This window comes from Lepisosteus oculatus, chromosome 5 (assembly GCF_040954835.1).
Source record: "Lepisosteus oculatus isolate fLepOcu1 chromosome 5, fLepOcu1.hap2, whole genome shotgun sequence".
Classification (NCBI taxonomy): domain Eukaryota; kingdom Metazoa; phylum Chordata; class Actinopteri; order Semionotiformes; family Lepisosteidae; genus Lepisosteus; species Lepisosteus oculatus.
In genome coordinates this window covers 33,681,288-33,706,303 of record NC_090700.1, presented here as the reverse complement: position 1 = coordinate 33,706,303, position 25,016 = coordinate 33,681,288, and the positions used below count along the sequence as shown (strand labels likewise).

The 25,016-nt window shown below is 39.9% G+C and overlaps 2 protein-coding genes across 11 annotated transcripts in view; one reads left to right on the top strand and one right to left on the bottom strand.

The window, feature by feature from the left end:
• pfkfb2b (6-phosphofructo-2-kinase/fructose-2,6-biphosphatase 2b) overlaps positions 1-14,686 on the bottom strand; it is a 31,913-nt gene extending 17,227 nt beyond the window's left edge. For 3 of the 6 annotated variants that reach the window (XM_015342184.2, XM_015342190.2, XM_015342185.2), the window contains exons 1-8: positions 8,218-8,461; positions 7,175-7,377; positions 3,345-3,470; positions 3,069-3,165; positions 1,980-2,046; positions 1,596-1,670; positions 1,125-1,181; positions 625-749 (exon numbers count right to left, since the gene is read on the bottom strand). In XM_015342184.2, coding sequence (XP_015197670.1) covers positions 625-749; positions 1,125-1,181; positions 1,596-1,670; positions 1,980-2,046; positions 3,069-3,165; positions 3,345-3,470; positions 7,175-7,262 — 635 coding nt within the window. In that variant the 5' untranslated portion in view covers positions 7,263-7,377; positions 8,218-8,461. Of the gene's footprint in view, positions 1-624; positions 750-1,124; positions 1,182-1,595; positions 1,671-1,979; positions 2,047-3,068; positions 3,166-3,344; positions 3,471-6,535; positions 6,558-7,174; positions 7,378-8,217; positions 8,463-14,500 lie in introns of those variants that run through there. The other 3 variants (XM_006628392.3, XM_015342186.2, XM_015342187.2) reach the window with 3 other exon arrangements.
• yod1 (YOD1 deubiquitinase) lies at positions 12,318-21,854 on the top strand. 5 transcript variants are annotated; one of them, XM_069190317.1, is made up of 3 exons: positions 12,318-12,381; positions 17,034-17,258; positions 18,908-21,854. In XM_069190317.1, exons 2-3 carry the CDS (start codon positions 17,051-17,053, stop codon positions 19,618-19,620), a joined length of 921 nt encoding a protein of 306 aa, XP_069046418.1. In that variant the 5' UTR covers positions 12,318-12,381; positions 17,034-17,050; the 3' UTR covers positions 19,621-21,854. The 5 variants fall into 5 exon arrangements, with proteins under 5 accessions (XP_069046418.1, XP_006628382.1, XP_015197677.1 ...); XM_006628319.3 differs by lacking the exon at positions 12,318-12,381 and adding an exon at positions 15,507-15,586; XM_015342191.2 differs by lacking the exon at positions 12,318-12,381 and adding an exon at positions 15,589-15,665.
• The last annotated feature ends 3,162 nt before the right edge of the window (positions 21,855-25,016 follow it).

The following is a 25,016-nucleotide window of genomic DNA, read 5'->3' as shown; positions in this document are numbered from 1 at the left end:
ATTCTAGGATAGGATTGCATTTAAATAGTTTAGGCTCTTAAACAGAAGAATAAGGTTTGAAATTAGCACAAATGCTGGGTTGTATTGTGTTGCATGTTGAGTCTTAGAACTGTTCTTAGGATTACCGTTTCAATGTCTGAGTAGAAACAAACCAAATGTATGGATATTGTGGGAGTATTTGAAACAGTGTCATTCTTCTGTTTGTACTCTAATAACAAGGCACAGATTTGTTTAGAAAGGAGTACAGAGATAATTCTAATCCATCAAAAGGACAGACTAAACATTTCTGTTTGCTGATGTGTCAGTAACACATTTTGCACACAATTTCTTACCGACATGAAGAAATGAAAACATAAAAGATAAAATAATTATTAAATGACATGTTAAATGAGAGAGAATAATTAAGGGTGGTTTAAATTAAAACAGAAGACAGTGGGTTCTCTAGAAAGTATCATATATACTGTAAACACAAGTGCCATGTTAATATACAATACCTTATTCTGGTAGGCAGAGAGGTACAAATATACCAGAGTGCAATTTGAGGAAAATGAATTATTTACTGTATAATAAAGGATAATAAAGCAAGAATGACTCATTAAAAACTTCTCATCTGTATTAACTTACTTGTCATATTCATCTGGATCCAAAGGCTGGTATGTAACTTCATAGCACTCGATTCTCTTCAGGAAATCATCCATTACGCACTCCCTGTGTCTTTCTGGGTAGTCTGGACTGGACACCTTCACCTCCTGTTGATGAAAAAGAATAAGAGAACAATTTGAATAAGAGGAACAACTTCAGAACAAAATTCAATTTGATGAAACCAGGTTGGTGTCCACTGATAATTGGGTATCAGTACACAGGGGCTCACATTGCACAGAATAAATTGCATCCATGGTAGACATGTTGTCAAAAAACAGAAAGCGATACAAAAAGGCTGTGTTTAAGAACAAGGAAATCACACATGCAGAATAAAACATATATGACACATATACAGACTATTTTATTCACCAGCTGGTGAATAATTAAAAAAACAGCAAATGATCAAGTTTGCTCCGATTAAGAGTGGGGAAGCAATTGATCTCAGTTTTTGTATAACGACAATTGCTTTGTAGAGAACCTACCAAAATGTTAGCAGCAATGACATCTGGATCATCACAGACTGACTCCACAAAAAACACCTGAAAGAAAAAAAGCCCACTCTGCATTTGTTATAGTACATTACTTCCAACAGGATTAGGGATTACTAACTGATCCAGTACAGCTCTTTACTGTACAAGTGCTAGACGGTTGTTAGAGATATGTGCAAGTTCCAAATATAGCATGTTGAAAGCACAGGCTGCAGTAAAATAAAGAAAAAAAGGCAAAAATATAGCAAAAACATAATGTGAAAAAGGAAAGTACCCGATAAATATATTGTAAAACCTTAAGAAAAAAAAACTGGGAAAACAAAAATAGGTGGAATTTTATGTTTGAACTGTTCCCTGGTTACAGCTGCCCGAGTCTTGCACAACCACAGCTTGCAGCACCAGATGTGCATATCATGAAGGATTTCTGTGCAAGACAAGACTGGAAACTCTCGCCTCAGCATTTACCTTGTACGCGTTTTGTTTCACAAAACCGAGGATGAGATCTCTTCTTTCCCTGGTTGTGTTTGTGGCATCAAACACCTAAAGGAAATGAAATTTCCTTTATATTTCACATCAGGTAAATAAAGAGCACAGTGTTGTGTATTTATGGTAAATTTTACAGTTTGGGGGTAGCACTCAATAGCAGCAGAAATGAAAGACCTTGATGCTTCTCTAAAGCATGTGAAAGTCATGGATAGAATGACACTCTTCCTAAATTCCCTAATCCTGTGCTTAAGGCTTTGTGATGTGGGATATATTCTCTCGGTCCTACAGTACTGGATCCCTGGTGCTCACAGATGAATGGTTCTGAGCTTAACAGTGTGTTTGTTGTGGGCTGAGATGTCTTACCGCAATCTGTCCTCCTTCCTCATTTAAATATGACTTAACATCCTGAAGAGCTACCAAGGCACACTGCCTGTGATGAAGAAGGAAAAGCTGTTATTTGATGCAACCAGTGACCGTTATTAGAGTCAAACCTTTTCCTCAATGCAGTCACTCATTACACAACTAGCTGTCTGAAAATAATTATTTTAAAAGGTAATTTGACCCTCAAGCATTTGTCACAACTTTGTGCAATTCACCTCTAAAGTTAAGGGTAGCAGACATGAAGTATTAGGGTAGAAATAAAATCAGATAGTGAAATGATCTTTGATTTCTGAACAAAAGTACTTTGGCCATCATGGATGAAATGTTTTACCAGCCAGTTTGACTCCTTTACTTGAGTGCAAACGAATTATACGATAGTCAATACCACCTGACATCTCCAGTCATTATATTATAACAGTAGTTAAAATCTAGCACCCCTACCACCTTCAGCATTCTGTATAAAATCACTGATCACTTTGCTTACATACAGTGACATAACCAATATTGTTTTTCTTTGAAGAGAAGGAATAGTTTTTTCTGTATAAGCAGGAACATATACAAATGTTTCTGTTGAACTTCTAGTTCACACTCTAACCCTGTGAGAAAAAATAATATTTTGTTTTTGTACAGTACAAATCCAATGCTTTGCAATAATATGCATTGGATGACTTCACTCAAAAAAATGAATTGTACACATTTTCCCTAAAATTTAAACCAATATTATGTCATGGGCATGAAGGAAAATGGATAGAAGAAATATAGTCAAGGCACAGAGTGAGAAGGTGAGAAGGTCATCTGAATTATTGAGCCAGTAACCTTATATTAGCACCCCTGTAGTGACAGGAGCAGTTTTTTTATAGGTCAGTGTTCTGCTGAGGAATCCAGAACTGCATGAGTGAATCTGCACCTCGCAGAACTGCAGTCTTGAATCCTGCATCACCGGAAGATAAACAACACTGTCCTCGAGTGGCAGGACTATGTGTTTAAATGCCTTTTCTTGGAGAGTTTTATATATAAATATACACTGTAACACGGCACACTTGAAGGAAAGTGAAAAGATCTTTCACCTACTTTCTAATTTTCATGGCCTCCCGGTTGTCGTGTCTGAAGAAATCATAAGACTTGTAGGCCTTGACAGCCTCTCTCCGATACACTCCCAGGTTAAACACTGCAGTGGGAAGACAGCAATGGTAGTGTGTACTCAGATTATGAATGAAAGAAGCATGATGTCCAGACTGCTACGTACTCTTGCTTTTGTTAAGTGGTTTCTTGTCGATAACCAGTGAATTCCATACCGCAACAGAGGGACATGGTGAAATTGTCTATTGGTTTCAGTTATCCACTCACCCTTGGTGGGTACGCCGATCCAGTTGAGGTAGCGCGTTAGCTTCTTGGACATGTAGGTCTTCCCCCGCGCTGGCAGGCCAATCATCACAATCACCATGGGCGAGTTGGTCATGTAGGAGGCCCATGCTGGACAGAGACAGATGGGTGAAAATCGCCAGAAGTGGAGTCCATTTCATTCTCCAACTGAGCTGTGCTTGTGAGGTAACCTTTAGAGTGCCCTGACACCATGCAGGGTAGAAACATCTGCTCCCTGCTCAGTTAGATGTATACAACACAAGACAAAATTATTGGTTCAAAGTCATCCTGTGGACTGAGGTGGCCCAGTGCAAGGGGAATGCACTGCCACCTGGACCAGTTTGCAACTAAGCAAAAACAGCAATCGTAGAGATATAAATAGCTGACACACCACAGACGTGTTACCTAAACTGTAAATTGAGTCATTAGCGCAGTAAATATGTGCACCGTTTACACAGCTTATCCACACAATTGCCAGTTCAACAGCTGCAAAACAATGCAATGGCAGTATCTCCCCAAACGCTGCTTTAATATGAAAACAGAGTAAAGCTTTTCCCACAGGTCCTCACTGATATTGCTCCTACAGGAACAGATTACAAACCATCATGAAGAGCAGAAAGGACTTCTATCCTCAGCCTCTTGCCTTTATCAGCAAGAATCAGAGTTTATTTAAAAACGTAAACCTGTATGTCCATTATTTCAGTTACTTCTCCTGGGCTGTCTGTTTGTGATCCCAGATTCAAACCTCACATCATCACATCACATAATCTAATAGTTCAAATAAAACTATTTTATTAAAGTAGGGGGTGCTAGATATATATCAAGTTGGTTGTTTTCAAGAATAGTGCTTATAGTTCTTAATAATATACATCATTTATATTTTCATAGAACAAATATGGTCCAGTAAAGTGTTCTTGGGAGAAAAACTGTATTACTGATCCTGGAAGATACTACAATGAGCCTCTTCCAATCCAGGAAAGACCTGATAAACTGTATAAATTAAGAAACAATGAATAAAAAATAAAATTAATTAAGCAATTAAGAACAAAATTGAAGCATTCGATAGTTCAGAGCCAAGATGAAAAGGACAAAGAATAACACCTACAGACACTTAATTTTCAGGTCCAGAACCATGCTTCTCTGTTCCAGAGAGCTACAAACCCATGGTGTATTACAGCACCACAAAACTCTGGTATTGTACGAGGAGGAGTTCAAGAATAAAAAAAAAATCTTAACACGATCCTTTCCAATGTACGCATCTAACTGGGACATTATCAGGACACTGAGCACCATTACCACCTCAAAAAGCAGGAAAACCAATTATTCCACTTTCATGAAAGTCTCTGACAGTATATACTGTAAGCCAACCCCAGGTACTGTTTGTTTCATGCTCTTTGCTTGATTTCACGGAGTTAAATAATGTAGCATATCTTCTTCTTCAATATCCTTCTATGAGAGTATGGAAATGACAAGGAAGTTTCTAACTGGAAAGTGCTAGAGTAAACAGAGTAGAGTAATATCGCTACACGTACTTAGACGCAGGCAGGACAGCACAGGCCAGAGGAGGCTAACCTCTCTGTCACCTCTGTCCTTGAATGACACTCTTTCCAACGCCAGCTCTGGCTCAGGAGCAGTTCACGAGTTCCCCAGGAGCCAGCCGCAGCTCCCTGCCAGTTTCCATCCTGGAAACCACACACGGCTCTGACTCAGCGCTGTGTCAGGCACGGCCAGCTCCACTGAGGCACACCAAGCACGACCGCATAGGTTAAACAGAGCCAGAAGGTGTCAGGGGAAAGGCCGCACTTTGAAGTAGTCATTATGAACTTCTGTAAAACACACCAGAGCTTGTAACACCATTACAAGGAATAATCCTGAGGTGTCAGAACAGCTTCGGTGAGGCTCTTGAAATAGCCATTCTAACAACTTCTTATACAGCATAGTAAGTTGCAGGAAAGTGGATAAATAAGATATAAAACACTTTTTCATATGTGTGGCACATCAACAATTGACCATTTTAAACAGTAGGATTTGAAGTTTAATTTATACAGTTAAATTTCCATCTTTCTAGTACTCTAACACTAGTGCAACATTTTGGCATTCATCTGGGAACATTTTTCTTTGATCGGAAAAACACTAAAGCGTATAAAAGAGTTTACGCAAGTCAATACGGATAATTAAATGTCAGTGACCATGCAGAAAATATCCCCTGTTCACTCTCCACCACTCTTGTCTTTTGTTTTGGTCACAATATGTTGGCTCCTCAAAAACACACTGTCTGTCCACAAACAGTGCCAGCGTCACTTCTGTGATAGCTCAGCGGACAGCCTCGCGGTCACCTTCGCAGTACGCTGGCCACCCAGGGGAGGTCAACAGGGCCAAGGGTGCAGTCATGAGACCTTGTGCTCTTCTTGTCTCACACGGTTGTAAATATCGTAAGGGATGATCAACTGACAGCTGTTTCAAAAGAGGCAAACTGTACTGTATATATTTATAGGCTTCCTTCTGTGTCCACGCTCTTTCCCTAATTAGTTCTTTGCCGCTACGTGAAACTTATTTGCCTACAATTTCAGATTTGTAAAATGAGCAATTCTCAACTAAATGAAAAACAAGAAAAAAAAGTAATCAATGTTTTCAGAAAATTATGCCAACACTGGCTACAAGCACACCTTGCCCCTTTCTGTCTCTTAAACAACTTGTGTATCTCCCAAAGACGGATACAAGATAAATTGCTTGCATGTGGTTAAATAAGGGCCAGAATTCACATCCAAAAACACACAGGTTCATTTACACAAATTTACTGTAAAGCATAACAAAGCGGACAGTCTAATTACTGGAGGTCACAGGAAACAGGTGGACAATAAATATTAAAAAGAGCTTGAGGTAGCAAAGAACTGCTTTGAGCCGCTCTCTGAGTACAAGTTTTGCAATCAGATTAGCCTAGTGCAGTACACAGATTCTGGACCCAACTGTAAACCACAAAAACAAACTGATATTGCAAACAGCTGGTTAAAGTAAAACTCACTTAAACAAAAGGGCAAATAATCAACAAACATAATCTCTACTGAACAATGCTCAGATCTTTAGTTTAAAATTGTGAAGGATTCCTATCTTCCTTAAAAAAAAAAACCCTGAGTGGAAAACCGTAGGCTGGACAAGTTGTTTGAGCGCAAACCTACCTTCTGCTTATCTTTGCTTAAATTCCAGGGACGGTTTGATTGAATTGCTTTAGGAACTTTATAAAAAAAGTGAGTGCTGAAGAGAATTTAAAGAATGCAATACAAGCCCAAACTCCACATCTATAAAGATAATGATTACAACACTCCCATGTATCAGTTAGGAGTCCCAAATACTCAATGCTTATTGAGTTTAATGTGTCAGCTATCTACAGTATGTCTGTCAGGGGCATGATAACCACCACAGCAGCACAAAAATGCCCCTGGACAGGTCGGAGCCAATTGTGGTTTTATATTAAAAGTAACTGGTAACTCATCACAAATGGAGCCATGATCAGTGAGGAACAAAACCTGAAGCAGCCAGAACATCCAGCATTCTCCTTTGGGTTTGTATCCATAATCAGAGATCACCCTTAAATCTGCACCTTATTTTTGCAGCTTTCTTGTGCTCACGCCATGCATTTACTTTGGTAAATGTACACAATCCCTTCCCCTCTTTACACTTTGATTACAATTTCTCAGATTTCCTACATTTTTCCATTACTTCCTACCATGGTTTCACACACCTGACTTTCCTAAAGGCTCTCCTCAAAGGTGTAAGCGTTCCCCCTCCCTGACGGGGAAGAAATCGGCCGTACTTACAGCACTTTTTGTCATTGGTTCTTAACTCCATTTTCCGGGTGTCAGAGGAGTGCGATACTGCGGCCTCTCTTTGTGGAGTGGTGGCCATGGTGCTACACAAGTGCGCTGTCCGACCACCAGAAAGTCTGACATCCAGAGGCACAGTTCTAACTCTGCTGGGCCTTCATGACTCAAGACAAACAGCGACAGCTGGGCACAGGCTTCTGCAGCATCCACAAAAAGGGTTATAGAATTAATTATGGTCATAAAAAACGCTAGAATTAAGCTGCGTTAATAAAATATAACCAAGTTAGTGCAAGTTATAACATTATGTACACTGATGCTGAGCCAACTATGTATCTTGGCATTAAAATAGAAAACTAATATACAACAAGGCCCCTGGACTTTCAGTTTTAGGTCTTTGTCTTAAACTGTATAATGTGGTTAAAAGGAAGATGAGGAAAAAAAACTGTTAATGCATCAATAGATCCTAACCATAATATGAAAAGTTTAAATCACAGCCAAATAAAATGTGATGGACATTAATATTCATTACAGGGGGTTTACAGTGCAGTATAATTAAAACAATTTCTTTTTTTTGTGAAAGCAAAACACTGCAAACAGTTCCAAAAACAGCTTTGACACTGAGAGAAAAAAAAACGTGACTTGACTGTCATGATCTTTTTGTATTACAATGAGTACTCTGACCATCTCATGGACATACCAAATAAGTCTCCACTCCACACTTAAAATTGATAGACTTTCAGGCAGCAATCCGTCAAAGAGAAGGGTCCTGTTACATCTAGCCGTCTGCAGTCAGTGCAGTCATAGCAACAGCAATAAACAATTTCCTATTAATCAGGTGATGAATAACTATCGGGCTTTAGCACAAATGTCATACTGACAATTACATATTGAAACACAAAACACTTAAATACACTGCCTACAAATCTAATCTGCCTACAAATCAAATTTATATCATTCCTTTGAATATTAACAGGAATGTTGATAATAATTGCCCTCCATTCAGTAACCCCCCAAAACAGACTGATGTAAACGGATACCTGGTACGCAATTATTTCGCTTGCAGGAGGTTATGTTCTTTTACGGATCTTCTCCCCCCTGTGAGAAAGACAGAGGCAAACCTCCACTTTTGACGTACAGTCTGCTGTCGGTGCTTCTGTGTGAGGCAGCGGACAAGAGGAAAGATCCGGGTATAAAGAACGGGCAATGCGGCTACTACAGCAGGTAAGCAAATTCTTCGCCAGTGCCGCAGACGACCTTCCTAATGTACACCGGGTACATGAATGAAGGTGTGTCCCTACGTCACAATCTGTCTACCGTAACTCTCAGAGTACTAGGACTCCAAATACTGCGCATTACGTAAGCTTGGCTAAGAAATCTTGCATGAGCTGTATTTGAAATGACGCTCGTTCTGTACTTGCATATTTTATTTAACGGAATCATACGTAACCCAATCCACTTTAATACTGTCTTGTGTATTGTTGTGATGTTACAGTGTATCATTACAAGTATGTTGCTTTTGCATTATACATTTTAAAAATTACATTTAGTCAATGGGCGTACCAGTCGAATGGTTTCTATATTGGAAATTCTAGTTCTCAATAACTTGAAAGTATGGTAATTGTTTTGTGAATGCGCGGGGAACACCAAAAAGTAAGTTGTTTAAATTGTTTTAAACTATTATTTTAGGCAGTACGGTACGGACAGATAATAACAAAGATGCTTTGTTTTTAATATTATCGTTCCTATTGCATTTTAGCGTGTTATTACGGCATCAAAAGATTAAGAAAGGTTAAGCAACACATCAGCAATTCCTTACCCACGATATGGGGTAATGCACCCATGAGAAACTAACAGCCATGTTGCCCTGTGGAGGCTTACACTACTTTCTCAACTGATGCTTTTAAAGAGAACCAGGCTGCTAACTGGATTTCTCCCAGATTTGCACTGTGAGAACCAATCGGATGCTCTCCCCAGCCGACTGGGTCTCAATAAGATCTTCGCTAACTGCGGCTCCTTTAAAAGCCAGTATGATGCAACCCAACCGGCCGCTTACTACAGTATTCGATAACATTTCTCTTGGCACGTTTGAGACTACTAAAACTGGAATAATAAAAAATGCTGAAAGCGCATTTCCCCCAATTTGGTTGTGCTCGCAGCTATAAATAGACGGTGCATCTTCATCTGTTTTCCTTGATGAAAGATTCCGCGTCCACTGTATACAGTATGTCCCCAGTGCAGTTTCAAAGAACAGATCCAAATACAAACAGAAAGCGCTGCACCCAAAGAGCATACAACAGGGAATCCCTCCATCTCGTAATTTCTTCTTTAAACCCTGTGCCATGTCCTGACTCACGGATCGACTGGAAAATCCTCTTTGGTACTGAAGACTTAACTGTGCTGCTTTTATCTAATATTTTCCGATAAAACATTAGAATATATCGCAATGCAAAGATAACTTTACTACGACCAAATAATACTTGTGCTTAGCTAGACAATAAAACCAGGAGAGTTGACCGTCTTTACAACTTCACTCAGCACAGGCGCTAGAATCGCAGTTAACCGAAACTCTTACTTGCTAAAATAATAGGACACGTTGAATTAATGTGCGTTAAAATCTGATTCATAATCTGATGTCTTATTGAATTGATTTATTGTGAAGACTTTTAAGTATTGATGTGGTGGCATAAATGAACTGCAAAAACACTATTAGCCCTGTGTCTGCAAAGCGTACAAGGCTGGGTCTCTAGTGACATCTGCTGGACATTATAGGGTAGTGTTAACAGTGTATCGACTGTATTTTGCAACACTTTGTGACCACGAAATCATTAGAGACGGGAAAGCCATGTTTTTCATGAACTGATGAAGAAAAGAGCTTTCAATCAGAGTGAGAAACTCAATAACACAATAAATGGGGCGAAATAATGTTGTTGCAGCAATATCTCAGTGTGCTAATGCTTCTGACAGTCTAATACAAACAACTGGCTTTTATGCCCTTTGTACGCTATTAACACAATTAAGACGGCAGTCTGAAGTGTCACACACTCACATCTTAATGCAACCAGACAGTTATTATTCACTACCTTATTCAACAAGAAATTCTTTGTATGCATATAAATATTATTTATAGCACTTCTCATCTTGAAGGATCCCAAAGTATTATAAGATGGGACCAACTCCATCCACTAGTGCTCCACAGATCCCAGCTGGGTAATGTGCAGATTCCACTTGACACAGAAATTAAAGTGAATTAAGGGGGGCAATTTAGGGAGGGGTGCTCTCGTGAACAGTTCCATTGCATCTTCATTAAACAAATAATTCAGGATCTAAGTCCATCATCTCACGTAAAGGATGGCTCCGTCTACAGCCCTGTATCACTTGGTCACTATTATTAGAGTCCTAGTTCAGAAATTCTGGTTCAAGAGTCCAGAGCGCCACTAACTGGTTCACCATCACCAAGCACAGTCAGCTTCACATTTAGTGAAATGCTACATAAAATCCGTCATTTCAAAGGCACTATTTTGTCTCTTTTTCTTATTTTAAGAATTATGAAATTTCCTACTTACAGGTACTGACAGCTGAAAAAAACGTCTTTCTAGACAGCGCATAATATTTCCTCGGAATATCACTGAGGTACCTAGAGCAAATGTTGTACTTCACATAACGCAAAAGAGTTCTCAGTATTGCAATACTTTTTTGATATTTTTCCAAGTGTGAAATACATTCATAAGAATACTTGAAGAAGATTCACCCTAAATTACACATCAAAGGTGCAATGTTACTTTTTTCTTACCCATTTAACAACCTAATTTCTTTCCCCCCTCTCTTGCTTTAGTGGTGATATTAATTCATTTTTTAAGCTGGCAGGCAAGTTGTTTGACAAAACTACAACTAATAAAATTCTAGTTTTGCAGAAGTATGTTAAACTCTACTGTCCTGTCTGCAACCATTTGGGGGTAAATAAATATAACCAATAAAAAGCAAAACAACTGCAATGTATTGAGTTCCCAGCAAGTCACTATTTAGGTGAAGGACATGAGTTAAAATTATTGATGTAAACCTGATGCATTTGCTTAACTGTCAAGAAGAAACCCCTAGATGTGCCACTTCAGCACAACTTGAACATATATCTGTTAAACACTAAGTGGCAGAAGAAAGCAGAAATGAATGTGTACCTTTGTAATGGAAATCGCTTACTGCATATATGTGAATTATGTGCCTCCCCCCACAAGCAGCATGTCCCTTCAACTCATAAAAAGCATTATTCAAAGGAATACAACTCAGGAAGTACTACAAAATAGTCTTCAACAAATTCTGCTCCTGAGCAAAAGATGTCCAAATTGCCAAAATAAAAAGTATTTAGCACAATGCCGTGAAAAAATAACTACTTTGTGTAACGAACAGTTCTTTCCGGACCCTATGCGGACGACACAGTCCGACGGAGTGGGGAAACATTGGGGAAACGTCATGCAGGAAAACGGGGTTGAAGACAGGGGGGCGTGTCCAAGGTGCGCTGGTGCACGGGGGAGGTGTGGCCGAGGCGAACAATCCTGGAGTAGTCCTTAGGGAAAATCCAAAACACACGAGTAAGTCCAAAACCAGGAGATCCATCAGAACAAGAATTAAAAACCACGAAGGCCGGGTCGGAACCGGCGGACGGGGAACAGGAACGGGAACCGAGGTTAAAACCTTAACGGAACCAGGCGCTTCCTGGTCCCGGACTCGCACGATATGGAAATCAGATGCAGAGGCCGGAAGAGCGTCAGCGCCTGGCTTTTAAGGTGGGCAGGGAATGGGAAACAGGTGCAGAGAATGAAGTCTTTAGTGAAAGGGCTGGAGCACCCTTAAGGAGGGGGGACTATAGTCGTGACACTTTGAGGGTTCATTATAAAGAATAATGCTTTGGACGGACACTTTGAGGACATTATGACGGGGACACTATACTGTAAACAGGAGAGTGGAGTGTCCAGAAAAGCACTATATAAGTGTAAGCAATTATTATTATTATTATTAATGTGTTCTGCCCCTTTAAAGCAATAGGAAAAGGCTCTGAAGTGAGTCCAGCCTCCTGCTGGAAGGCAGCAGAACTGCCTTCCAATGAGGATGTAAGAGGGTTGAGAGGGTGTTGCATCAAACTGATTGATATGATGATACTGAATATGATTGACTTTGGCTGGAAACCTTTCAAGCATTTCTGCCACAGGGTGAGTATTCATTTGTTTGGTAGTTCTAGACATCTTAACCTGAACAGCAATATAAGAGCCAGCAGCCATATCACTCTGCAACTCACAACTGGCAAGCCACTGAAGCTAAGCAGGTGTGAGCCTGGTCAGTACCTGGATGAGAGACCTCCTGGGAAAAAGTAAGGTTGCTGCTGGAAGAGGTGTTAGTAGGACCAGCAGGGGGTGCTCACCCTGTGGTCCATGTGGGTCCTAATGCCCAGCATAGTGACGGGGACACTATAGTGTAAACAGGCGCCGTCCTTCAGATGAGACGTAACACCGAGGTCCTGACTCCCTGTCATTAAAAATCCCAGGGTGTTTCTTGAAAAGAGTAGGGGTGTTACCCTGGTGTCCTTACCAATAATGGCCTCCTAATAATCCCAATCTATGAATTGGCTTCATTACTGATACCACTGATAGCTGATGTGTGGTGAGCGTTCTGGCGCACTATGGCTGCCGTCCCATCATCCAGGTGGATGCTGCACATTGGTGGTGGTGGACGGGAGTCCCCATTACCTGTAAAGTGCTTTGAGTGGAATGTCCAGAAAAGCGCTATATAAGTATAAGCAGTTATTATTATTATTAAGAGAAACTGGAATGCTTCCAGAGTGTTGTCTATAGGCGGAACAGATTTAAATCTGGGTCCTGCAGAGCTCTTTGGAGTGTGAAACTCCAATTGGTGGCAAACAGCAGGAGAACTTTCTAGAGACCACAAAAGCAGGATGCGCTTGAATCAGCCCATAGAGCCTGCCAACTGTCCTCTTGCAGTACATGCAGAGGAACGGGATAGGGAGAGGTACTGTTGATGTTATTCAGCCCATCTGTTTGCAGATTGAGAATGCAGATTTCTTGAGCAGCGAATGACTGTGGCTGAGCTGCAAACTGATAAGTTTATACAAATTGACCATTCAGATTTTTCAAAAAGGTATTTTTCAGCATGTGACACCCCCGTTAAACAAATCTGAGGGAAAAAATATTTGGAAAGACCAGTTTTATTTACAAAAAGACACCACTGGACTGGCATATTAAATACAATATTGACCAAAAGCTTAGACAATCTTACCTAATATTAATAAACTGATATAATGGCTTAAGCAAAAAAGGCAATAGTTTCATTCTAAAACCTTGCCCTAAATGTTATATATGACCTCCAGCCCAATCCTCAATCCCAGGCCTATAGTGCAAATGCTAACCTTATCATACTGTAACGCAACGGGGCTCCGGCGGGCGCCCTTGCCGCATTAGGTCGGCCCCTGCACCGTCCGGGGCTCGAACCCGGGACTTCCGCGTCTCTCTGCAGCGACCTAGCCCCGTGAGCCAAAGAGAGATCTCTCCACAGCCCAGTAGCTGTGGTCCTGCTATCACAGGGAAGGGCGGTGACGTCACCCGCTCTGGTACGCCGGCTCTTACACAGCGCCTGTCGGCCGTAAGCGTTACAATACTATATAGCACCTGACCCCAAACTTAAATGTACACTCTAACCAAACCTAATCCTACATCCAACAATAAACTCATGAGTGTACAGTGATATCGGTCAGCTCTGATGACACATCAGACCATTTTCTGACCTCAATGCTGACCCTAGCTCTGCTACCCAGTCCTGACCACCTCTTTTCCAACTGATGTAAAAGCAACGATCGACAACGATCTTATTTCACTTAGGGTAAAATGCCATTGAACTGTAGTTTGTAGTAACAGGTACTGTAGGTTAATACTTAATAACGAAATAAGGACAAACACCAGTTCGTGCAACCACAAAGAAGGTCGTTATGTTTAATTTACACTTAATGCAACATTGCAAGCTTGCTTTGATCTTCAGAATGAACCTCACTATTTCAGCAGTGGTGTGTACCCGACACCGCCCTTACACACTGAATACCAGTTACAGTGCAGCGCATGGTTTCACTTTGTGAATACGCCTTGCATGAACGTGAGGCTGCAGCCTCAATCGCAAAGTCCGATTGCAAGCAATGCAGACTGTAACTCAAAATCCGATTCCTTCATTTTTAAAGGCCGGCGTTTTCGTTCACTGGTGGGTGAAAGAGAGCATTAACGCTGTGAATAACGTCCACACATTTAAAAAAAACAATTGCCACCTCACCTTTCCTGGAAGGAACTGACATCCTGTAGCACCAAGGCTCGACAAATCCACTCACATTTACTTCCCAAACGTCAGAAATGACGCCTATTTAGCTGGTGATCTGGGTAATTAGCACAGTTAAACTAATTTCTCCGTATGAGCAAATATTACAGTGATACAATAAAGTGAATGAAGGATAGGTCAATCGTTGCGGTTAAGATTAATGTGTCCATTATTTGACGCCGTTTACGTTTAGGCTAAACAGAGCTGACAGAAGTGGACTAAGCTTTTCTTTTCTGAAATGCGTCCAAAATCCATATCCCCAAAAGAAACGACTCACTGAAAACGAGCATCCAACTCCGATTTCCTCTTAAAAATCCTCACCTTCAGCTGTTCTTCACAACAGGGGTTTAAATCGACCGTTTTTGCGTTGAAATGTATTTGGGAAGATTTTTTATAACTACTGAAGTACGATAAAAAATAATTTTGAGTCCGTTTCTATTTATTCTGCAACACGATGTGCGATTAAACACTATTATTTGTGTAGTTAAAATAAGTAAAATAATAAATGGTACATTTATTATTAGACATTAGAGATGCAACAGAAATGAACGAGAACCTGAACAGAAGACTTTACATAAAAAGATGTTTTATGACAGACACTTGCAAGCTTTTAGAGACGAAGACAAAGACTAATCACAGAAGCAGCCTAATGATTATCCATACCCCGTTTTTAAAAATTAAAAAGGCAAACAAAAGGGTGATTATACAGCCTTGTAGTTTGCAATCGTGAATTATCCAGTCTAACAAAAATACAAACTGTAACGGTTACAGAAAAGGGGAGTTTTTTCCCCTAATCATATAACTATCTAAGATCAAATTTTCTTTCTTATAAAATGAAAGTAAACTGAATAAACAATTGCTGAGTTTTGCAACAGCTGGACTTCTAACCAACTAGTTATTCACCTTTGCAAATCCGTACGGCCCACAGGTCCGCCCATCTATACGTCACAGTTTTGTGTGCTCACAGAAACAAGTGACGAACTACACACGCAGTGCCTTTGAACTATTTATTGTCTTGGAGAGAAACCGGGTGGGAGAGTGCAGGTAAAATAACTACTGTGATTTTAATATAGTTAAAACTCCGAAATGTAGCGATGGATTTAATGTAAGCGTTTCAGAATTGGTAGGTTTTGGATATACGTAGTTATGAGCGGAAATGTACTTTTATGATTTGTTTCTTATTGACCATGCTGCAAGCAGGCATGATGGCTTACTCACCAAAAAACAAAGCCGATTTTCAAAACTCACAGTGCAATAATTAGCATCCCATACATCTAGTTATTCTTCCACTGAACCGTGCAGAGGAATTTACAGCTTAGCACTCGTGTTCTTGATTCTTAAATCCGTTTACGAAGCAATACGTAACCCTGAATATCGTGGAAAATATTTAAGAAAGGATTTATTTTCTGGTTTTTAGATACTGACTCCATAAGAAATACAACTATTGTCGCACATTACGTGAAAACAACTGTAGTGGAACCCTACGAATTGCTAGTACTGTAGGTATCAAGCCCCTGGTTAACTTCAGTGAAAAATCTTCCGTTCCGCTGAAACAAACTACTGCACTGTATAATGTTAACCACGGGAAAAAACATAAGCCTTACACGCAGGCATTACTTGTACATGGAAAGGCATGGATTGTTATCGGCATTTTTTATAGTATTACAAGATTAGATTAAAAGTATTAATCCTTCAATCAACACCTTGGAACACAACGCGTAACTGCAAGTACCACAGTCTGTAGCAACCTTGAAAGACAAGATTATAATAATTTCGTAAGATGGATAACGTTTATGTAAGTGTTTAAAAATTTAATCGACCATAATATATATTCTACAAATGCTCAACAAAAAGGTGCTTCATAAAGCAGTGATTGTTGTAAATTTTTAAATACCAAAATAAAAAAATGTCCATAGTTAACTTTTTATTTAGCTAAAAAAAGAGTTAACTGACATTACGTGTGCAGAGAAAAGGGAGGGGTGGGCAGTATAAAGCGAAGATGAAGTAGGATTGTGTGTGGATTTGTCTGTTGTTCGCTTTCAGCAGTCGTGAGCATTTTCATCTCTTTGGCACTGGGGTAGCCCTTTGTGTAGGAAAGGGTTTCCAATTTTTTTCACTGTGTGCTATACACCCGTGGTTGTATGATTATTATACTGTTTGGCATTTCACTTTCTCTGGACGAGTCCTGAAGGCTCCAGGAATATTATTGTAAAATATCGTAGAGGCCTACATTGCTGCTGTCTAGAAATGTTGGGGAACATCAATGTTTTTGAATTCACCAGGGAATGGGAACTGATCCAGAACAAACTTGAAACTGTATAGTTTAAATAAAGCTGCAAATCCAAAAGTCTTTTTAATGAAAATACCTGCTACACTCTTAGAACTGAAGCAGAAATGCCTTAATAAAACATTTAACAAGATCGAGAACTACAGCAGGTGGCGTTCTTACAGTGTTGTATTATAGGATTCTTTTTATGTCCTGATTTTGCAGAACTGAGAGAGCTGAGGATGTTGCGTCTGCGTTGCAAGGCTAAGAATGGGACTCACCTGATGCAGGGCCTCACTCAGCTGTCCTGTGTGCAGGAGCTGAAGGACAGGGTGGCCGAGCTGACAGGCATTCCCTGCGAGGTGCAGAAGATCATGGTAGGATACCCTCCGTCTAGCCTGGACCTCAGCAATGGAGACGCCCACCTCAAAGACTACCCAATCAAGTCAGGTACCTGGGAAATAGAGTCCCCCTTAGTCGAACGCAATTCTGCTTTTAAAAATGTATATATAAAGGGACGGTCTGCAATGGATTCGCATCCTTGCCTTTTGCCCATTGCTTTGTGGGATAGGCTCCTTTTCCCTCGCAACCCTGTGTTGGATAGAGCAGTTAATGGATGGGGATGATGTTTGGTTGGTGGAGGGGTGCGACTTACTTCTCATTACAGGTCAAGGTCACTGTTGTCTGATGTTATGTTTCAGTCAAAATTCATCTATCCTATAGCTTGGTAAACTCACCATTCTTGATCTTTCCAACCAGTGGAGAGAGAAAAAACTAGAGTGAATAGTATAGATAGTTTTGTCACCGACAGAGAATAATACTGTTTCGTTGAGCTCCTTCTAAGCCTGGAGTTTACAGAGCTTTGCTTTGCATTCTGAGAATGGGGACTTATCCTATTTTTCCAAACTGTTTTCCCTCAGGGCTGATGTACATGGGGGGTATAAATCTCAGCCTTCTGCATGAGAACCCAGATCAAGGCCCGCGTAATTCCGCAAAACCTAACTTAACCAAACACTGCTTTTCGTGTGCTCTGTTCTGTGCTTGGTGTTGTGTGGTTTTCTGTACCATCTTAAAGGGGAACTGCAGTCCCAATTTCTCAGACAGGCTATTTTGTTGTGTTGCTAACAAAATAAATTGATTGGTGGTATCTCAGAATTGGTAAAATGTTGAATTAAACATACAATCGTGCACTTTGTGAATGTACTGTATAGTTGCCATGTTGTCAAGAGTTTGTGAGAATTGTAACATGAAGCAGCCCTTCCTGCTCACAAGTCGCTGTAATGATTAAAGGAATGTGATGTACAAGTGAAGGATGAACTAAGTGCAGGTTGTACAGAGGACATTTAACTGCAGAAATGTTCCAGCATGATCTAAGTTGAGAGCAACATTTCTATTGGATTTAAAGAGATATTCACAATCCTGGTTGTTTACAACATAATAGGACTGCTTTTGTTTTGTTGCCTCATACTGAATTGCAGACAATGACGGCAATATGGCACTGCCCATACTGGAAATTGTCTATTTTGTGATGTAAGTAGGAGGTTTAAAACAATTCTGTGTACTTTTTACTTTCCATTAGGTTTGAAATGCACTCATCAATGCTGCTTCTTTCTAACCCCGGATTATAAAAGTAACAGTTCCACTTTAATGAGGCTCCTCTTGGCATGAAAGGGATCTGTTTGTACTGAATAACCAAACAATCGAGAATCTGGTAGTCCAGTCTTGTGCTCAGTTAACCTTTATTGCGCACAGGAATTCCACAGTGCAGTTCACAGTAGATATGCAAACTAAATGACCAATATAGGAGAACATCCTTACTGTAGAGGTCATAGGTTGATTTAGTCAGCAACATTATTTCTGAGGTCTTATCAGATCTCGGAAGCAAAGCATAGCTAGGCCTGGTTAGTACTGGTATGGGAGACCTCCATGGATCCCAGGTTGGTGCTGTCAATATACTGTAAGAATATTGGCTCAGTTAGCTAAGAACTCATGCACACCACAAGTACGAATGGTGAAGAAAAATGCACAAACAAAAAAGCACGACACCTTGCTACATGACCTTGTTGTCTTGCTCTGAGATTGTACCCCTGAATCTGCAGGAGACACCCTGATTGTGGAAGAAGAGAAGAGCAAGCCGAAGCCCCAGCCTTCTGCCTCAGTGACGAAAGGCGGCGCGATGGATGGGCTGCAGAAGGAGTTGAGCCCTGTGCTGGCAAGGCGCGTGGTTCCTGCAGACAACTCCTGCCTCTTCACCAGTGTCTTCTACGTCATAGAGGGGGGCGTCTACGACCCGTCCTGCGCTCCAGAGATGCGTGGTCTCATAGCGCAAATTGTGGCCAGCGACCCGGCCTCGTACTCGGAGGCGGTCTTGGGGAAGTCGAACGAGGACTACTGCAGCTGGATCAGGAGGGATGACACCTGGGGCGGCGCCATCGAGGTGTCCATCCTATCCAAGTTCTACAAGTGCGAGATCTGTGTGGTGGACACGCAGACAGTGCGGGTGGACCGTTTCGGGGAGGACGCCGGCTACAACAGGAGGGTCTTGCTCATTTACGACGGGATCCACTACGACCCCCTCCAGAAGGAAATCTCCGGCTCGGACACGCCACCCCAGACCATCTTCTCCACGGCGGACGACATTATCCTGGCCCAGGCTCTGGAGCTGGCGGACGAGGCGAGGAGGAAGCGGCAGTTCACCGACGTCAACCGCTTCTCGCTGCGGTGCATGGTGTGTCAGACCGGCCTGGTGGGACAGGCAGAGGCTCGGGAGCATGCCAAGGAAACGGGACATACCAACTTCGGGGAGGTGTGAGTCACGCTTGCTCGCGCGCTCTCCCTGTCCCCGAGGTGCATTCTTCTACCTCACTACCCTAGCATAGTTCTTGGGTCCTTGTGGACATACTGTACCAAGATCCGTTAGTCCAGTAGTCAGTGTTACATTCAACTAAAGTGAACTAAGCTAAAAACCAACATGGCTGCTTTGCTAGGGCTTGAATCTAGTTGATTTTGTTTTTTTCAGGTCACGGTTATTATTGTATGTGCTGCAGATCATATTATCCTGCTTGCGTAACAAGGTGCATCTGTTGCTAAGCCCACAAGACTTTGATATTGAAACCAAAATCCTGAGGTGAGACATGTGCCTCTAGTCTCTTATTCCTACAAAAGTGCAATAGCACCACTGCAGCACCCTTTTTGGTTTCATCCTATTTTTCATGAAGATTTAGTTTTCCGTTTTAAAGGACCCTCTTGTTATCTATCTGGTGTATGGCCGTTTAAATTTTGAAACTTGAGGCTTTGGCGCTGAACAGTTGAACAGCGTGTTTTATTTAAAAAAAGGATGTTAACCCCAGGCATTTGAAAACAATGTCAGAATTGTATTTTTTGACTTTGTGCCTCAGTACCTGGGCATTATAACTAAGTATTAGATCAAACATTTATGAAACACATCAGCTTATATAGGGAAGATTGCAGTTCTGAAAAATATCATAGTATTAAATATTGTTCCATCTGCTCACTCAGAAGCTTAAACTTTTCTGTTTTAATGTTAGAATTATAGAGAATTTGCCATGCATCAAAACTGCCAAAATGAATGTGTCTGAAACTATCAAAACACTTAAAAAATCTGCAGAGTACGATTTCCTTTGCAGTAAGAGTTTCCTTCTTGAAATGTATGGTTTATTTAAAGTGAGAGCATTTAACTGAGTTCTTTCTCTTACAGACTGAGTTCTATATTTAACTACTTTTGCAACTAAATCCTATTATAGGTCATGATATCATGCAGGAAAGGCAATTTATAACATTAAAAGTGGCCTTGAAGTATTAATTTTGCCCATTAAATTACCAACAACTTTATTCTTTCAGGAGACAGGAGAGTCGACTCCTAATTCTAGAGGGCTGGAGAATTTGCAAGGTTTCTATGTCCTTATAAAAAGAGCTGAGCAGTTGTTATGTTGGTTCAATTAAGCTAATATAATAGCAAACTTATTTACATTAAGGGCTGTGTCTGAAACCTTGCACATATGCCACTCCACGAACCATTTCTGAATTTCAAAAATAAGCATACATTATGACATATAACCTGTTGCTTATATAAAACCCATTTTTCCCTTTTTATTGAATTGTACAGTTTTAGGCAGATAATGTAAGAATGCTTATCACATTACCATTGCGATTTTGAAGACAAAGCTGCATGGGTTTTCTTATCTGCTACTGAAAGAGTTTCAGATTTTAGGTAGACAAGCATGCAATATACAGCATTGTGTTTGGATTTGGTGCTATTAAAAATCTTAGTTTAGAAATCTACAGTTGTGGCTTATTCAACAAAGCATTAAAATAGTTGGATTTTCTATGAACTAAGAGGAGTGATAGATGTAGAGTTTCTGTGCTTCTTGACATGTTAAAAGTTTACATACATAGATGATGCTCTGAAACAGAGTTGGGTACTGTATATGAGCTTTTCCTTATGCAGAGTTCTCAAAGTCTTTCACTGAACATTTTGCACTGTAATTAGAAAATACAGAGAGAAATTAAAGACTCTCGATGAACATTGAGCCAGTGAGCCATGTGTAGGTTACCCATATTCAGACACTTGAATATAAACTGATCTGTGTTGACTGCCAGAAGGCACAAATGTCGTTCAAAAGAGGGCAGGAGAACGTATGGTTAGGTTTTTCATTTGTCATTGTTACTGTGGTGTATCTTAGTAACTGTAGCCAGAGATCTGATTAGATCCAATTGCATTGTCTCCCATAGAAAAATAATTGGGGGAGGGGAGTTAAATACCAGAAACATTGCATTTGGTATTTTATGAGATCGACTGACGGGATGATAACTTTTTCTATTGCATTCAAGGCACTGAGTCGGCTTAATTCTTCTGTGCTTATATTTCAGGGATACACCATCTCCAAAATTATATATGATTTTAAATCTCTAATTTTGTTACAGGGCCTCCTGACCTGTATTGAACTTTTTATTGTTATGGAACTGTGTGGTCAGATTTTAATCTTACGGATCCCCTTCAGGTCTAAAATAAAACTTTTAAAAGATGTAGCACTACTTTTAAATTTCTTAAGAATGCTAATGACTAGGTTTCACTGAAAATGTCTTGGGATGTGTTCTCATTTATTTTAAAAAATGTGATGGGAGTAGTTAGTATTTTCTATTTTTATATATACTCTCACTCATGGCTGGAAGTTTCAAGTAGTACATTTAATTACCTTTAATTGACCAGATTTAGAATTTCTTAACTATGCTATGAAAACAAATGTGTTTGTGGCGCATGTGACTGAACCACGGTGTTCATTGGGTATTTTAAAACACAATAGTTACTACTGTTAAGTATGAATATTATAAAGTACTTAACTCGCACAAGCTTTTGGTTTTCATCTGCAAAGAGTGATGTGGAGAATGAAAATGTAAAGAAATGAATTTCTGCATTACGTATTTTTATTATTGTTTCTTTGTCTTCAACAATGCAGAATATAAAGCAAGATCGTGCAGTACGTTGAGAAATTTAATGTTAGCAGTACTTGGAGCTTTTCACCAGGAATGCCACTGTATGTGTTGGTGTAATCTAAACCTCTGTCAAAACTGAAACATGGCTTTAAAACGTTGTTCTCTATTCACAGTAACTCCACATGCATGGATACGCAAGCCTATGAACCCATTACATTTACTCACAGCTTCTGAATGTTGCACATCAAGCACTATAGAGAAACACTACTGGTTTTACCTGATTTTTCGTTATTGTGTTTCTTTGAATTTAATAGAACATGTTGAGATTGATTCTGTATGTTTAATGAGTTCTTGTATGTTTAATGGTATCTGGCTTGGGGGTCTGGTAGTGATGCAGGAGAGCCAAACACACCTGCTCTAAGGGGATTTAATTAAGTTGTAAATGCAGCAGTTATGTTTGGCATTGCACTCAATTAAAAATAATTTATTTTGACTTGCTATTGCTTGTGAAAATAGCTCTTATTTCTGATCGCATGATATTGTTCACCTTGTATGCCAACAGAAAACAAGCTGCCCCCTTGAATTTCTGGAAAGAACTGTAGGATCCATCTGAGCTGTGTCAAGTGCCTATGTTTTAACCTAGTACTAGGGTAACCAAATGTAAGAATTCATTCAATCTAGCAGAATCTCTGGCACTGTATTACACACAAACCCATCTGCGACTCTCTGCATTGATCCGAAACAATCCTGTTTTCTCTTGTTCCAGACTCCCATCTCCTTTTTTGAGGCTCAAATTGGACTCATGAAGATAGAATATAAATGTACATATTAGTAATTAAAAGAAGTACATGGGTATCCCTTTTTTTTTCTTGTGTTAAGGCTACTTAAAGCCATTGTTTACAACACAAAAAAAATACAGAATACAGCTGAATGTTAAATGTTGAAGCAGTTTACCAGAGCAAAAAATAAGTCTTATAATTGCGTTAATTTTATTTGTTGCCATCGCAATTTATTCCAGATGCATTTGAAGTTATTTGTGAGTTCGTGTCAAAATGCTGATTTTTGTTACTTGGTATGTCAGCCACTGTCTTTTGACTCTATTTTAACAATGTTTGCACCACCTATGACAAAAGTGAGGTTACACACTGCAGTGTTATTTTATAATGCTGGATATAGGCATAGTACCTTTTGGAAGCAAAATAAAAATAAATAGAAAAAAATAAACTCTTTCTACTTTTGTCTGTTTCTAAATTGGCTTTCTGTAATGTGATTAGCTTGCATGACCAAATTCTCAGGTCTGTGTTTGCATTATAAATATATTTCTAATTCATTGTGCAGGGCAGTTTTGCATGTTACCATTGTAAAGATTTAAAAGTATGAGGATCAGAGGATCAGATCAAAAGTAAGATCCTATGGAATAGCTGACATGGATCAAGCATATACAGTAATGTGGTGTAGTTATGCCTAGCACCCTATTCTTCACAGCTAGGCTCTGGGCAGATGCTTCCCTTCCTAGGAATAAGAAGCTTTCTTACAATGGATAACGGACACTGTATATGAATGTATAGTGTATTGAATGAAGCGTTTACAGGCAACTCAGTTCCTTGAAGGAAAGCTTCATACAAGTTTTTAGGTACTTTCCAACCAGAATCTAGTTGACATGGGTTAACATTTTACCAAATAATTTCATTTACGTATTTACGTATCTGCGCTAGAATGAAAATTCAAAGGCATCAGGTTCTCGAGGACTGCCAATGATGACTTTCACCTAAGATGAACACGAGGAATTTCCAATGTAATCCATTCATCCATCCATTTTCTAATGCCAGTACATCGCAGGACACGCACAGGCATTCATACCAGGGCCAGTTTTCCCACAAGCCAATTAACCTACAGTACCAGTATGACTTTGGACTGTTGGTGGAAACTAGAGCACCCTGAGACAACTCACACAGATGTGCTGAAAACAAACTCCATGCAGATAGCTCCCCAAGTACAGGAGTTAAGGCCAGAGTTACGAGGCAACAATGCTAACCACTGTACAACTGTGCCACCTTTTCAATGTTATAATAATATCAAAATCAACAGTTAATGTCTTTAATTCATCTGCTCTGAGACACCTGGTCAGTCGTCCAACAAATAACCTGTTTTAAGTGATATGACCCTTTATTTGTGGACGTTACAAAGGTTGGGCTGGTCTTTGAGGAGGAAAGAGTATTTTTGTGTATAATCAGAGTTTGCAATGCACATTTTCTCTTCCTGCCTTTGGTTCCAGGTGGAAACTGCCCACGTCGAGCCCCGTCATTCACATGTTTCACTGCATTCTACATACATAACTGCAGATATCTGGAGTCTTTTTAACAGAGGACACCCACAAATCACACAATTCAAATTCATGCAGGTTTTTCAAGTTAGCTCCAGCCAAAGGCAGACTGAAGTAACCACTAAATAAATAAAAAAAACTACAGCTAAAAGTAGGTGGGGGTAAGAGCAAGACTAAAAATGCCTAATACTTATTAAGTATTAAAAACAATAATATGGCACATAGAAATACGTAAATATGTTCCCAAATATAAAACATTGTTTATAGTTTTAAAAATATTTAAAATATTTTTTTTTTCGAGCAGGTCAGTTTGTCTTTGTAATTACAGTAGGTTGTGTTTTGATTCTGCAGAAGGTTTTTGGTAACAGGTTACTCACGTGAATAATTGAATGTCCATTTTTGACAAAAACAAGTGCTGTGTCCTAAGGATT